We start from the raw sequence: 16245 nt of genomic DNA on the forward strand, positions 1-16245 counted from the left end.
GGAACTTGACCTGCAAAACTTTTGTGACTTCTTTCAAACAAAAATGTTTTAATTGTGACATACAACAGATTATCTTGATATCACAGACTGGATATGAGCGCACTTGAACCCCAAGTTATGGAACTAATGGTAGAACATGTTTACGCGATCGCCTCCATAAATTCTCGGGATCCAAATGGCATAGGGAAAGTAGATCTCGGGTATTCATAAAAGATCTCTCCTCAGAAGATGATACCTCGCATTATCCTTGACTCTTATTTCCTTGAAAAAAGATGACTAATGTTTTGAGACGAGTTGGAAGATACTCAGGTAAGGGCAGAGATTGTAGCTAAGATTGTCTCGACTTCTTGCCTTGCTTGATGCTAGCTCGGATTGACAGCCTCGATCCAATTACGAAATATACGTTGTATTCGCATTTGCATCAAGGTTGGATCACTCCAATGAGTACTTTGAACATCATACCAGACGCAAGGATATTTTACTTGAAACTAAAGAATTTGCAATAGGGTTGACGTAGGGGTCCTCCCATCTCTCTATTTTATATGAAGTGCAATATGAATTGTGGAAAGCTCCTTGTGTGTGTGAATTGTTACTATTTTTTTGCCGTACCCTTCAATGAGGTGTGCCAAACTTTTTTTACATTGAAAGGCACAAAGGAGCCATGCCACTCGTTGGATAGCATTGTAACGGAATCTTATAAAATGCTTCTCTTAGACGTGGGCCTTGGCACTAAACCTCTCCGAGAGGTCGATTGTCAAATTTCTTGTGCTTCAGGGATACATGATTCATGGACTAGTCAGTCTGGCTTATCCAAATCTTGGAAAACATGTTATACTAAATAAAGATATAATATAAAGTTTATTTGTAAATTTTGTTTTTCAATTAATTTTTTTTTTAATTTCAAGGGAATAATTGGCAATTTCTTCGGGAAAAGCTATGTGTTGTGACGATGGGAGAAATTGGTCCCCATTGGAGGGAGGGAGGGAGGAAAAAAGAAAGTAGGTGTACCAATTTTTGTTGGAATAAATCAATGGTGACAAGAATTAATTTGAGGTGGGGGCAACAATAAGTGTCCCTTTAATATTTTCCTTTCCATTTTATGAGTTGAAACAAAATATTACAACTAGAAAAAAATAAATGGTTCAATCATTTTCTATGGAATGCAGCCTCTTCAACGCATCTCCTCGTATTAATAATACACACTGGACTTTGAGGGGATTAATAATTCATACTCTCTTGTCCCAAATATTTAGTTTTATGTGTATTTTCACACAAATTTAAAAAAATTATTAAAAAATTCAGGTTTTATTAAAAAAAATCTCATTTACCTTTATTTAATGAGTGCTTTGATATGATGTAAAAATTTGTTTAAAATAACTAATTTGTTTCATGAAAAATGATATATTAGTAAAGACTAGGTCTCTTGTGAGATGGTCTCACGAATCTTTATCTGTGAAACAGATCAATCCTACTGATATTCATAATAAAAAGTAACTTTTTCATGGATGACCCAAATAAGAGATTTGTCTCACAAAATACGACCCGCGAGACCGTTTCACACAAGTTTTTGCCATTGGTAAAAGAATTAGAAAAAATAATATTAAATATAAACACTTGAATATATATTTTTAAGATAGATAGAATATGTTTTAAAAACCTATGGTTTTTTATTATTATTTTATTTTTTTTTGATACCTTTATTATTATTTTATTTGTGCCAAAAAAGGTGAGTAAATTTTATGGAGATTTCCAAGTAGCCGATTTCGTGCATGAAAAGATGAGACATATTTATCTACTCGCAATTCAAGGTTTCATTTGTTGATCGATGCACTTGGTCTAACCTAAAGCCTTTTTATAGTAATAAATACTAATGATTTTAAATAAAGAAATCATCATAAATCTAACAGTAAAACAGAATGAAAGTGTGATTTTCCGAATCACAAAAAAATCTTGTGAGATGATTTCATATATCAATTTTGTAAGATTAATATACTATTTGAGTCACACATGATATTTTTTTTTATATATAAATATGAACAGAATTGAACCACAACAAACATTATTTCAAAATCCTGGTCATTATCGAGGATCAAAAACGTTTCTTCCAATCCAGAATGGCAAGGTACCATGGGGAAGCTTTCGGCCCCCTCGTCCACAAGTTTGCTCAAATTATAGAGAAAAGTGGATCACGTGTAATATATTGAAATTGGACTATTTATCTCACTCGCCAACCAAAATTACATAATCAAGATACTAAATCAAAATTGCATAATCAAGAAACGAAATCAAATTTTTGTAGGTCAACGTTGAACAGATTGTCTCGATTCGAGTTATTTTTTATGAATATTTTTTGAAATATTGTAGAAATTAATACAAAAATATTATATTAATATGTCAAGTTGTCCGATGTTAATTTTTTTTTAAATATTAAAGTTGTGTGAAATGATTTTGACTCCTTGTAATATCTGAAAACAGGTGAAAATCTTTAAAATTAGCATAAAACTCCTTGTGATTTATATACTGGTGACTTAGTATGTCTCTTATATTACCTTGATCCATAATTATCATGAAAACTAATTCTTTTAACATAAAAATAATATTTTTTATGAATTGAGTCTGATCAGAGATCTATCTCACAAAATTAATCTGTGCAAATAATACTGAGAGTTTTTATGTTGGTAATAAATACTAACATTTATTGTTTTGCAAAACTTTCACTTTATCTATCGATCTAAGAATTTATTCTCCCACAAACTGAGAACATCTTTTGACCAAAGGTGCTTTGGATATGCCCACCTTTTATTAAAAATTGAGCAATATATATAAAATATAGTAATAAAAGGTCAAAAAAGGAATTCAGAAAATTTATAATTTTCATAAAAAGGCCCCCACCATTTTAAATGTATCTTTAATGTTCTACTTTTTCCTCACCAACTTGACCTTTTTCACTTGTTGTCTTTAGGCTTAATGCCTTCTTTAAATTCAACTTCATAGTTCTTTAATTTCTAACTTCAATTCCAAACTTAACGTAAGATCTTTACTTGGATCGTACGTTTTTATGAGCTCCCGAACACTATATTAAATTAAGATTGGGTTTCATATGAAACCGTCTCACGGATCTTAATATGTGAGACGGGTCAACCATACCGATATTCACTATTAAAAATAATACTCTTAGCATAAAAAGTATTGGACGACTCAAATAAGAGATCCGTCTAACAAATAAGACCTGTGAGACCGTCTCACACTGAATTTTGTCTTAAATTAAATATTTAAATTATAAAATGTGCGACAATAAATATATGTTACCATAAAAATGAAACTTCATATCAAGAATAAGATTCAAAGCTCACAATTTAATTTTTTTTACCACTCTATCGCATTAGTTGAAAATTTTCGCATAGTTATATAAATATATACATAAAATCTTATGGAATGATCTCAAAAGTCAATTTTATTAAAGGAATATTTTATTTGAATCTGTCGTGAAATATTAAGTCCCATAAAAGCAATACTTGAGATTTCTCGTTTTCTATACCAATTGAATCAAATAATGTTTAAATAATATTCTAGGAACTTTTTAGTGTCACATTATTTTTTTTGAAAAATAAATAATAATTATGTGCTATGCTTGGTGTTATAATGGTGGATAGAGGAGAGTGGAGTAGAGAGAAGTTTGTCAAACGATTACAGAGATGAGGAATTAGCTCCCCGCTGTTCAAATCTTGCCATCTCCGCCACCCTGGTGCCGGTAATATAAGGCGGCGCCACCTCTCTCCGTCAGGGGGCCATTTCCAATTTGTTTGAGTACTCTGTTTTTTTCCTGACGAAATAAAAAATAGAGAAAATTGAGATTGGTGTGACGATATGGGCTGCACGGCGTCGAAGCTTGACAATGAGGATACTGTGCGACGGTGCAAGGAGCGCCGCCGCCTCATGAAGGAGTCTGTTTATGCTCGCCACCACCTGGCAGCAGCTCACTCTGATTACTGTCGGTCACTACGCATGACAGGCTCCGCCCTTGTTGCGTTTGCCTCCGGCGAATCCCTCTCCGTCTCACACCACACCCCCGCTGTCTTCCTCCGCACCCCCTCGGCCGCTACCGTTAAGCCTCCCACCTCCATCCCCTCTCATCCGAACCCTTCCCCATCGCCTTCACCTTCCTTCCACCCTCCTCCACCACCCCCCATGTCCACCGCCTCTTCCCACCATCAGCACCAAAAAAAACAGCAGCCACCACCCCCTCCACCTCGTCGGAAAAAGCCCGTTAAAGTACCCCACATCCTCTCCGACTCAAGTTTCTCATCCTCTCCACCACCCCACCACAATAATTTCACTTACAATGCGAGAGCAAATTCAACTTATTCAACCACCCCCTCACAGGCCTCGTCTGTATGGAATTGGGATGATTTCTATCCTCCCCCTTCTCCGCCGGACTCTGAACACTTCCACCAACTCCAAAACGCGAAGAACCAAATCGAACACCACCATTCCTCGGACGAAGACGATGATAAAGCTTCAAGCTTTTCAAGTGATCACCGTCAGAAACCTTTCGGCGTGAATGAAAACCAGAAATTCGACGACAGGGCTTCAAATTACTCATCCTACTCTCGATATTCAACCAATAGTACTGCGAAGAACTCCATGAGGCGGGGTCCGGGTCCCATGCCAGACTCCAAGAAAGGGCAGTGGGAGAACAAAGAAGAGGAAGAGACTGAGAGAGAAGAAGTACAATGCAGCGAATGGGACGATCACGATCATTATAGCACCACGAGCAGTTCATCAGATGATAATGTCGAAGAGGATTCCGAATCAAGATCCGATTACGGGGCACAATCAAATTTGGGATCGTCGAAAAAAGGGTCTGCTGCTGCTGCTGCTAATAATAATAATAATATGAGAAATGCCAATGTGAATTTAAACCCCAAGTTCTCGAGTAAAATGGATAAGCTTTCGTCTGGTGATGATAGCAAGTCTTCGGTTAGCTGGGGGAATGGGAATGGTGAAGGGATAAATTCTGATAGGAGTCTTGTGGTGAGGCACAAAGATTTAGCAGAAATTGTGTCGGCTATCAGGGAGTATTTTGACAAGGCTGCATCTGCGGGAGAGCAAGTTTCGGAGATGCTGGAAATTGGAAGGGCTCAATTTGATCGGAGCTTCAAGCAATTGAGAAGTAAGTTTGTTATTGGATTCTCGAATCAAGAATTCTTTCTTGAGCGACTGTTCAGATTCTGAGATTCCAATATCTGTTTCTTGAGAGTTTAATTGGCAATTAGCATTAGTTTCTCTTTCTTTCTTCTTTTTTTCTGTTGCAAAATATCCAGTCTTCGGATCAAATTAGCTCGTGGACTTGCAAATATTGAGAGACGATTGCCCCTTTTTTCCGTCTGTGTTCTGAATTGTTGGTGGGATACATTAGAACTTTGGCATTAATTGATTTTGATTTGGTGTTACAGAGACTGTGTATCATTCTAGTGGAATGTTGAGTAACTTGAGCTCGAGCTGGACTTCGAAGCCTCCTCTGGCAGTGAAGTACCGATTTGAGCCCGATTCAATCGAGCAATCTGCTGGTCCAAAGAGCCTTTGTTCCTCTCTGGAAAGGCTCTTGGCTTGGGAAAAGAAATTGTATCAAGAAGTGAAGGTACCGATTTAAACTCAAATTTCCTCATTTCAGTTCATTTTTATCATAATCAAACTTTTGTATTTCTTGTCTCAATTTAAGTTAAATTCTTCTTTAAAGCTTGCATAGACGCCATAGTGGACAATGGCATAAAGTTATTCCTTTTCTTGATTGCATCTTGCTAACCAAATGACAAATCTGTTCCTGGTAAAAGTTTGGGCAGATTACATAGATTTGCAACATGGTGTCTCTTTTTTGGGTGGTGGTGAATAATGGTGATTATTTATTCAAGGGGTTCAGCTTATCCATAAGTGCAATGCAAGCGCGGATCAAGCAGAGATGAGGGGTGGCTATGGTCCAAATTTAAAATTTATGCGGAATTTTAAATTTGGAATTTTATCCGTAATTTTTTGGAAAACTCAAGCCTGGCAACTCGATTCATGGAGCCATCCCCTCACCCGAATTTCGTGTTCGCCAGATCATAAATGCATATCGTAGTATCTTTCTTCTGTAATCATGATTTTTAGATTCCATTTTAGTGGAAGTGACTAAATTGCACCGAATGACTGTGTTGTGTGATACCAACAACCTGGAATGATATTAAGATGTCAACTTGGAACATGCTTGTGGGTCCTCTCTTCTAATAGCCTTTGTCTTTAGTTCAAGCTGGTGTGTGCCTGTCATCACACACAAAAAGTTGAATATTTTAGCACTTCGATCAGTTCTTGCTGAGAAAATAACTATTCAGGCAGTCTAACTAATTATTTCTCGGCTTAGACACTCAGCTATATTTACTTGGTGGGTTGATTATCATTAATTTACGTGGTTCATGTGTAGATTCACATGACATAATGATAATCAATGCTCCAGGAGTATGTAACAAGGTATTGCATAGCAAGTCCCACAGGAATTGGAGCTGTATCTTTCCGTCGCTTAAAGAACAGGATCTTTGTTTCGTTTCTACAGTTTTTGACGCTGTAACATTTAGCAAGATAATAATAGATACTAGTTAAACTGTACAAGTCTGTACCAAAGAATTTATCATACTTAATAATTGATATATGTCAGTGTGTCCCTGATCATCAATGTAGGCTAGAGAAGGAGTAAAGATCGAGCATGAGAGGAAGTTGTCAACACTCCAAAGTCAGGAGTACCGGGGTGAAGAGGAAGCCAAGTTGGACAAGACAAAAGCCTCAATAAAGAGGCTTCAATCTCTGATTTCCGTGACATCTCAGGCCGTGTCAACTACCTTATCTGCTATTGTCACTCTACGAGACACTGACCTTGTCCCACAGCTAGTTGAACTCTGTCACGGGTAAGTACAAGCTTGTTCCCATTTGTTCGAAAGTTGAGAATAGGGTTCTGTTTGATTTGTAGAAAATGGATTTTGATAATGTTTGATGTGAATAATCACACGGTGCGGACAGTAAACCACATCGAATGTCCGCTCAAGACCTTGAACATCATTAATGATTATATGCACTTGACATAAGTCGAAGTATTTGGTTGGTGGTTCAATGTGAGTCAAATTGGTTAATGAGTCTGTCTAGCTGAATCACCTCTAACTTAATCGAGCTAAAGCGTTTTTGAACTCGAGCTTCTGACAAGCATGAGCTCAATATTAGTTGTTGATGAGCTCATAAGTCATCTTGTGATCTTAAACATTAGCTTGGGATTTAGCTCTAGAGCCTGAGCTTGAGCTTCTTTGTTTTGAGTGGAGTAAATCCTAATTATGGTGTTGAGAATCCAATTAAGTTTGTGCATGCGATCTATGTGACTCAAATCTCTTTGACCTCTAGTTTCACTGTCTCCATTTTCTAAATGCAGTTTCATGTACATGTGGAGATCAATGAATCAGTATCATGAAGTTCAGAACGACATAGTGCAGCAAGTTCGTGGCCTAGTTAACCGCACAACTGAAGTCGAAGCAACTTCTGATTTTCACAAGCAGGCGACGCGCGATCTTGAATCTGCTGTGTCAGCATGGCATTCAAGTTTCTGCCGTCTCATAAAGTTGCAACGGGACTTTGTTTGCTCTCTCCATGGCTGGTTTAAACTTACCATCCTCCCCGTTAACACTGAACCAGCTAATAACAGCCGGGAACTTCCTGAGGTTTTTGCTTTCTTTGACGAATGGAAACTGGCCCTGGACCGATTACCTGACACAGTTGCGTCCGAAGCCATCAAGAGCTTCATAAATGTTGTTCATTCAATCTTATTGAAACAGACGGAGGAGCTGAAAATCAAGAAACGTACGGAAACCGTATCAAAGGAACTCGAAAAAAAGGCTTCATCTCTCAGAAGCATTGAGAAGAAATACTACCACTCTTACTCTATGGTTGGAATAGGACTTCCCGATACAGGGCCTGAAAACGGGCAAGTTTTGGATGCACGGGACCCGCTGGCTGAGAAAAAAGCCGAGCTCGCTACTTGCCAGAGGCGGGTTGAAGACGAGATGGTTAAACATTCGAAGGCTGTGGAGGTGACGAGAGCAATGACATTGAACAACATTCAAACTGGATTGCCTGGAGTTTTCCAAGCCATGGCCAGTTTTTCTGCCTTGATTACAGAAGCTCTAGAGATCGTTTGCACCCGTTCTTACGCCATTAAGTAGAACCAACATCTAGGGGGACGATCTACGTGAAGCAGATTTCAATTATAAATTTTTCAGAAATGTGAGTTAAGTCGCCCCCATCCAGAAATCTCAGGTCTACCCCTGTAACACTTATAAAAAGAACTTGTTGTATCATTGCTCTTCCTTTTCTGTTTTCCTTTTTGAGATAAGCTAAAATGAGAAAAAAGGACAGACAATTTCTTTTCCCTTGGTGGCGCTTATTTTTTTACAGGTATCGTTTTGTGCAATATGTAAATATTTGGGAATTTATTGGCCTCGTCACCTGTTTTATTATTTGGCAATGGGGATATCATCTCTGTATATGCAAGTGCTTACATCAATAATTGTTTTTTTATCAACAGATTAATAAATAAATTCTCCCTTTTTTACAGATGTTACACTCTTATATATATATATATATATATATATATATATATATATATATATATATATATATATATGTATGTATATATGAAAAATATGGGGCCATGAAGAAGTTAAGAAAGATAATTGGAGATGGTCTCTATGTAAACTTTACTAAAAACAACAAATAATTTTCCTTCTCAAAAGTGATTAAACTCAGTATCAATTCAACTTAGAGAAGTTCACACACGCAGAGTCAAAGAAATAATATTCCCTTGTTTGTCTTTTGCTGAATCCAACAAAATATAAGAAAAGAAGCGTTCAGTTTAGTGGGCATGTGAAATGGATTGTTCAGACAACATTTTCGGTTTGGTTCCGTAAAACCCGCCGATGAATATTGAATAAATGGATACTTTTCATTGGCCTCGGATCTCGAGCTCAAGCCCTTTGTTTGGTTACGACAAGGTTCTTGCATATAATAAACATATCAACCTTGATCGGAGTTAAAAAGGGATTTATCGATGATTCCAATGCTACTGTATGGATGATGTCTTAAGCCTTGATTCAAGGGCTACGGAGGTTCATCCAAACTGTATATTAGTGTATATTTATTTTGGTTTTATTACATTAATTTATTTCATGCATTGGATATTTTAAGTTTTCATTTTATTTTAGTGAATATTTATTTCTCTCGTTCTATACGTTTTTTCACTAAATTATTTGACGCTACGTTGGTTTCCTTGATTTAGTTAGTTTAATTTATCGATGGTTTGTCTTTTGTTTTCGTTTCTTTTTCTTCATCTTTTTTACGATTCATTTAATTTATATAATATATTTGTCATTTTTCACAAAATTATGAGATTATATTAGTCTCCAAATATTTATTTTGGTAGTGTTTTGAGATCTCCTCTTCCAAATTATAAATTAATCTATATTATTTTAGTTTTATTACATTAACTTATTTGATGCATTGAGTTTTTAAAGTCTCATTTTATTTTAGCAGCTACATGTTTGGTTCCGTAGCTCCATTTAAACAAAAAAATTAAATATGTTAAAACTTAACAGACTATTTTACGAAACGTAAATATCTATTTTATGAAGAATTTTTGCATATAGAAAAAGTTTGAGCTCTATTGTTCATTTCTCTATCTTCCAATATTGTGTTCTTCATTTTATATATATATATATATATATATATATATATATATATATATATATATATATATGTATATATATATATATATATGTATATATATATATATTTTATGTCTTTATCGGTAAAAACGAGTAAAAAAAGTACATACCTAGATTGGAAAATAATTTAATATAAAAATAAAAATTTGTCGTGGGTTATGTCAAATCGAAAATCGTTTCACAAAACTGAAATGTGAGATCGTTTCATGGAATTTTTGTCATTTTCAAAATCGTGATAAACTCGTAAACGATATATTCTTAACAAATTATTTATTTTTATAATATATATTTTAAAAAAAGTTTAGTCATTTTATATTTCTAAAAAAATTATTTTACTTATTTAAATATGTGTTGGTTTAGTTTTATTTAAATTAAAAAAAGATATATATGTGTCGGTTTTAATTTTTATTTTATTTTTACAAGTAATATGATTATTAGTTGGCATAATAGTAACATTTAAATATGCATAATTCTGGAAAAAATATGCATAATTCTAGAAAAGTAAAAGACGTTGTATATATGTGTCTAACTACTCTTTTAGTAAAAAAAATTTACTATCGTGATTGATTAAAAAAAATGGAATTTGCAATCATCGAAATATGCAAAATTCTAAAACTCTTGTATGCAAAATTTTTGAATTTATGCTTATTTTATTTTTTAAAAAAATTCATATTTAAACATGTTTGTTTAGTTTCGAAAAATTTATATTTAAATATGTTCATTTAGTTTTCAATTATTTATAAAAAAAAATGTGTCTATTTTCATTTTTTTTATACTATTTATATGATATATAATAGATAGTCTTCCTAGAAATATGATTTATAGCTTGTGTCCTCTTAATTATGATAATGTTCTCATCCCTTCATTTATTTTGTCTCCTATTAACACCTCGATATATTCACGCAAACATCTTAGAAAAAAAATTAATCTTTTACGATATTTTCGTGTTAATATCTCGTGGCGGCTATTAGTGCTCACAAACATGGGCTAATGGATTCCAATTTTAGAGTTATTTTGTGGGGTTTAGAAATTCTAATAGTATTAATTTTGACGATACCAAAATTTGTTATTGTGTTTCTGACATATTTAATCAAATGTGAAGTTGCTGTTTCAAGATGAAAGCTGAAACTCGAATTTAGACAAACTGGAAATCTTGCAAATTGCAGTGTTTTGATGTTATCTCACATTTTGGTGATGCAAATGATCAGCCATTAAAAACTACGGAACAAAAACTCAATTTGGAACAATTCTTATTTCACGTCAGTTTAGCTGAATCGAATGTTATCTAGGCAAATCGATGGTTGCAAAATCAAAGTGCTTGTAACAAAAACAACAATCAGCTTGGTATGAGCAATTGTGGTATTTTGGTCATCTTGATCAGCTCAGTTATCCAAATTGAACGATTCAGTACGCGTTACGAATCTAATACAATGACCTACAAATCATATTCACATGTCAAAGTCTGAATCGGATTTTAAGATGCTGATAATTAATTATGATACAACTAGTTCTGCAAGACTGATTTCAGCAGACCTCATCAGTTTGGTTCAGTCTAGCTGACGAGCACAACTTAATGAACAGATTAGCTGACAAGCCTAACTGACAGCACACCCCAAAATTATTCAGGCTCATTAAAAGCATACAGCAGGGCGGAAACAACCGTTATAATGTTAGAAACTATCCAAAATCTTTTCAAATGGTTATATTCTTGTGTCCAACGTATGTACCACTATTGGAACCTATAAACATAACATTTTAAATATCAAATACAAGCTTTGAAAGGAGATTCAAAGCATATGCAACTTACATGAAGAAATTAGCTAGAAAACGAGCAAGCCTAAGTGGAAGGATATATTTGAGAGATACACACTGTAATAGATTAAATAATCACACATAATCAATCACTTACATATATACATGAAAGTTATTAAGTTTCAAAGTTTAGTTGAATGAGTATTCACGTAAAAAAAATATTAAATATTGTGTTCATACTGTACCAAAATTACATTATGAATTGATTAAGCTGTCCAAAAAATTTGTTGCGCTTTTTTTTTTAAAGTACTGTTATTAGGGAAAAAAAACAATTACCTTTGAAGATATATATATACATAGCTAGATATTTGCATAAGACTTACATTCAAAACCACCAACTTTAAAATTATATACTCCTTGTTCGAAACATATGTCAATCTTATAATTACCTCCATAGTATGAGATTTGAAGAATCATTCTATTTAGTCTAATTTCATATATGTAGAGGAGAATAAAAAAATAAATAAATATTAAGATAAAGCAACACAAATTAAAAAATTGATTTATCAACACATTTTGGTTAAGCGCGTTATGGCCATTTTAGTTTTACAATATATCATGGAAAAATTGATTTGTTGTTACACAATATATATAGTTTTGATATGATACACATCCATCATACACACTAAATATATAGTCGAGTATAATTATTATACATAGTCGAGTAAAATCACCTCTAAATAAACGAAATTCGGGGATATGAGTGATTCAAGTCCATGTAACGAATTAATCTAAGCATTTTCCACATTTTTATGTGGAAATAAGTCGCAATATTTATATTATGAATTAAAATTATATTCCCTAAATGAGCTAACTTTTAATATATTGTTGAAATTTTTTTCAGAAAAATTACATATTTTGTTATATATGTTTGTTTGTTTTTAAAATTTTATTACCTGCGTTGTCAAATTTTAATTAGTCCATTAGCTATGCTTTTTGTTGTAGCATTTTAGTCTTTTCGACATGGAGCTGATGTAACATCAATGTAGTGCTGATGTTAGTAGTTTCACATCGACAATTCCGATGAAAAATGACTAAAATTGTCAAAAAGTCATAAGATACAAGACTACAACTGAAAATTCGATAACATATATTGTTAAAATCACAAGAAAACAAAGATACGTAACGAAAAAAACAATTTTCTCTTCTTTGTATAACTCCAGATTTAGTTAAATTTTCCTTCATTTTTTTATTCAGTTTTCCATCCAAATTAAACTATGACATATACTTCATATTTATCGTTACATTTTGTGCGCACAGTGTGCGCTTCGACCCCACTAGTATGTATCATATTCCCAGGAAGCAAACGAATTTCGCCGAAACATTATATTTCAATTTGATATATACCTCAAAAAACTTGAAAGTAAATCCTTTATATAAGACTATATCTTATTTCAATATTGCAAAATAATTTTACCTAATTATCGTAGACTGGTGGGCTTCGACTAGCAAAGGGCCAATGCCCATAATTGCCATGCACTTTGCCATAATAATTTGGTGGGTGAATTTGTAACAGATTATTTATGAATGAATGAATGTGTGTGCTATCTATCTGTCTAGCTATCTATCCATACGTACAATCTGGAACAGTTTTTGTCTGTGATCTAGACGAAAGCCGCTGCTTCTCCTGATGTTTTCTCTATAACCCTCTTGGCCGTGGCTCTCAGAGGGCAATTTGAACTAACAAAATTGTAAACCAAATGAAGATATGTCTTTAGATCGTGACATGTGGCTACGTTTCCATTGCTCAGATGGGGACAATCTCGGCTGCTAAGTCTAAGTTCTTTGCCGATTTTTGCGTACACCCATTGTGTCTCTTCCATGCGTTTTTGTAGCCAGTTTGATAGCCCCGTGACCACGTCGTCCATGCCCCCGTTCCTTGTTCTTTGCGGCGCGTTCTCCTCAAGAACGAAACCGGGGACTTTAGTTATGGGATCGTCCGAGTTCACGATTCTTAGTACTTTTGTGCCGTTTTTTTCTAGTTGGCTACGGAAGTTTATGTTCCCAACTCTCGGGCCACCGAACGAAACAACCGTCACTAAAGGTGCATGTTTGAATGTTGTGTTGATGTCGTGAGCCGTTAGTGTCGCCAATGCTGCTCCGAGGCTGTGTCCAGTTACGGTAATACTTAGGGGTTCATCGGCATATTTTTGTAGGATTTTGTTTATCTCCCCTCTAATCGAGTCCTGTAAGCTAGGGCGACCCTCCGCGCTCGATGTGTACAAGCTTAAAAATCCACTTTGTACCATCGAATCGCACTTGTACGGCGACATGTCGCAAGGCAAGCAAGTCAATGTGGCACGTAAATTCTCGATCCACTCCATGCACGTTGCGGTACCTCGGTAGGCGATCACAACGTCGCGTCTCCCTAATCTAGCGATCTCGGCCTTATCATTACACACCGCCACGTAGCCGATCCAGCTCGACTGGGTCGACACCCAGCCTGGTATCCTCTCGGTCCAGTTAGGCAAGTTGACACCACAAGTGGCATGCAGACTCTTGGTCACTTTATACCCAGCCACGCCAACTCCGCAATCACTCAACATCGAACTCTTGGGGTAACGGCATGTGGCGTAACCCTGGGACGATGTGTCGAAGTCGAAACACCGATAAGCCGCCTCCACGAACTCCCCGTAACGAAGAATTTCATCCCTCAACCCGTCATCCAATGGATCCAGCAAACCCTCCCAATTCTTGATCCCTTGAAACTCCATCCACTTATCCTTAATCCTGGCAGCATTCGAAGCGAGACATTGGCCCGTAACACTTTCATCTGAATTCCAAGAACTGTTAGCCTTCATATTCAAATTACTATGGTTCCCACCAAATTTCCAGTTGCTTGAGATCACCGCACAGCTATTCGAACTAAACAGACCACTGTTCGAACCCTGTAACATAGAATTATTACTACAAGTCGCAAGCTTCATATCACGCACCAACCCGATCTGAGTATAGTTAATATATAAGGTTTGCTGTTAGTGATTCAATATATTTTGTTCTGATCCAGGCTTCAGAGGAAAGAAGCAGGTTGGATTGGTGAATATTTGTGGCTGAGCTTGGGATGTGAATTTATAGTACTCCGCGTGGAATGGATTTTGTAGAGAAAAGCAAGGTCATGAAGGAGTGAGGAAGGCCGAAGGAGGGTTGGTGGGCTGGTGTTTTGCATTCGCGTGAAAGTGATAGTTTGGCTAATTTTGTGGGGATATGCACACTCGAGCTCACTTTCTATCTGCCAAAAAAACGTTTGGGATAAACTACAATATTTTTGTGCACATACCGTTGAGTAAATATTGATTTTTATTAACCAAAATTATTATATTTTGACAAAAGGGTGAAGAACTATCCCTATATAATATTTAAATCATCAGTTTACATACTTTTTCTTTCTGGCCATTATTTTCAAAAATAACTGCTTCTTTCTAGTGTGTCACATGGTCGTCCAAAAAAATGCTAGGAAGAAATGAAATTCTTGATCATTGGTCAGACATTCGTCTATTTCACCAACTCAGACACCTCTCGTGTGCTAAATTCGATTATAATAGTATGGCTTGAATTGTGAGATTTAGTATTTTATATATATATATATATATATATATATATATATATATATATATATATATATATATATATATATATAGATGTTTCATTGCATATTAATTTATTTTTTCGGCAGCATATTTTCAAATCAGGTTCAGTTTCCTGAATACTCTAACCTATTAAAAGTAGCACTAATATAATTTGATTCTTATGTAGCATTTGCAACCGACGAAGGTAGTTTCCGGGGATTTGTCGCGCGCTCATTGAAATGAAATAACATTCAGCACACGTTAATTTAAACAAAATTATATTATATTGGTAAAAACTTGTGTGAGACGGTCTCACAAGTATGACGGATATATTATTTGGGTCTTCCATTAAAAAGTATTACTTTTTATGCTAAGAGTATTATTATTTTTTTTGTAAATATCGGTAGGATTGACCCATCTCACAGATAAAGATTCGTTAGACCGTCTCACAAAAGACATATTCTATTATATTTTATCATTTATGAAATGATCCAAGTAAAATTTATTGATATAATTATAAATCAATTAAAATTGTTGAATCCGTGGGCGCGATTAGAAATAGATACATAACATATCAAATAGAATATTGTTATTTCCGGAGTCCAACTTGAAATTTTCAAACTGATTTTTATTCGTGAAACGGGTCAACTCTGCTCATATTTACAACAAAAAGTGATATTTTTTGCATAAAAAGTAACTTTTTTTTATGAGTGATGAAATTGACTCATAAGATCATCTGACAAGAGTTTTTGTCTACTGAATTTTTTTTATTCAACTGAATTTAATAAGATGAACGTGAGGGGTATTTGAATTTTGAAGAGATGATTTGAAATATACTTTTGAAATCCACAACTATAAGGATTAAAAAAATAACAAGTCAAGATCTGAAATTTATTGTCAAGTGGATTCATAAAAATTTCAAACAAACAAATATATTTATTATTACATTTTTAACTTCAAATTCATCAATCTAAATACAACTTTGATTAATCTGTTCGGTTTGTTCGAAGATTACACGTTCATATTTATTCAACTCAAAATACCAAGAAACGTTCTTCAAATTTATGGATCATAGA

At 34.7% G+C, this 16245-nt stretch overlaps 2 protein-coding genes across 2 annotated transcripts; one reads left to right on the top strand and one right to left on the bottom strand.

Annotated features, from left to right (window-relative positions):
• Positions 1 to 3629: 3629 nt before the first annotated feature.
• Positions 3630 to 8621, top strand: LOC140813434 (nitrate regulatory gene2 protein-like). The gene is made up of 4 exons (XM_073171896.1): positions 3630 to 5173; positions 5457 to 5641; positions 6712 to 6935; positions 7448 to 8621. Exons 1-4 carry the CDS (start codon positions 3868 to 3870, stop codon positions 8232 to 8234), a joined length of 2502 nt encoding a protein of 833 aa, XP_073027997.1. The 5' UTR covers positions 3630 to 3867; the 3' UTR covers positions 8235 to 8621.
• A 4394-nt stretch (positions 8622 to 13015) lies between these two features.
• LOC140814706 (phospholipase A(1) DAD1, chloroplastic-like) lies at positions 13016 to 14888 on the bottom strand. The gene has a single exon (XM_073173778.1). The coding sequence runs from the start codon at positions 14528 to 14530 to the stop codon at positions 13208 to 13210; it is 1323 nt and encodes a 440-aa protein (XP_073029879.1). The 5' UTR covers positions 14531 to 14888; the 3' UTR covers positions 13016 to 13207.
• Positions 14889 to 16245: the final 1357 nt, after the last annotated feature.

Source organism: Primulina eburnea, chromosome 15 (assembly GCF_022965805.1).
Source record: "Primulina eburnea isolate SZY01 chromosome 15, ASM2296580v1, whole genome shotgun sequence".
In the NCBI taxonomy this organism is placed as follows: Eukaryota; Viridiplantae; Streptophyta; class Magnoliopsida; order Lamiales; family Gesneriaceae; genus Primulina; species Primulina eburnea.

Bases quoted from the DNA above. Each gene is read 5' to 3' on its own strand.
- LOC140813434 (XM_073171896.1), top strand. From the start codon at position 3,868: ATGGGCTGCACGGCGTCGAAGCTTGACAATGAGGATACTGTGCGACGG. The intron at 5,174-5,456 runs GTAAGTTTGTTA...TTGGTGTTACAG, and splicing joins GAGCTTCAAGCAATTGAGAA to AGACTGTGTATCATTCTAGT. The intron at 5,642-6,711 runs GTACCGATTTAA...TCATCAATGTAG, and splicing joins AATTGTATCAAGAAGTGAAG to GCTAGAGAAGGAGTAAAGAT.
- LOC140814706 (XM_073173778.1), bottom strand. From the start codon at position 14,530: ATGAAGCTTGCGACTTGTAGTAATAATTCTATGTTACAGGGTTCGAAC.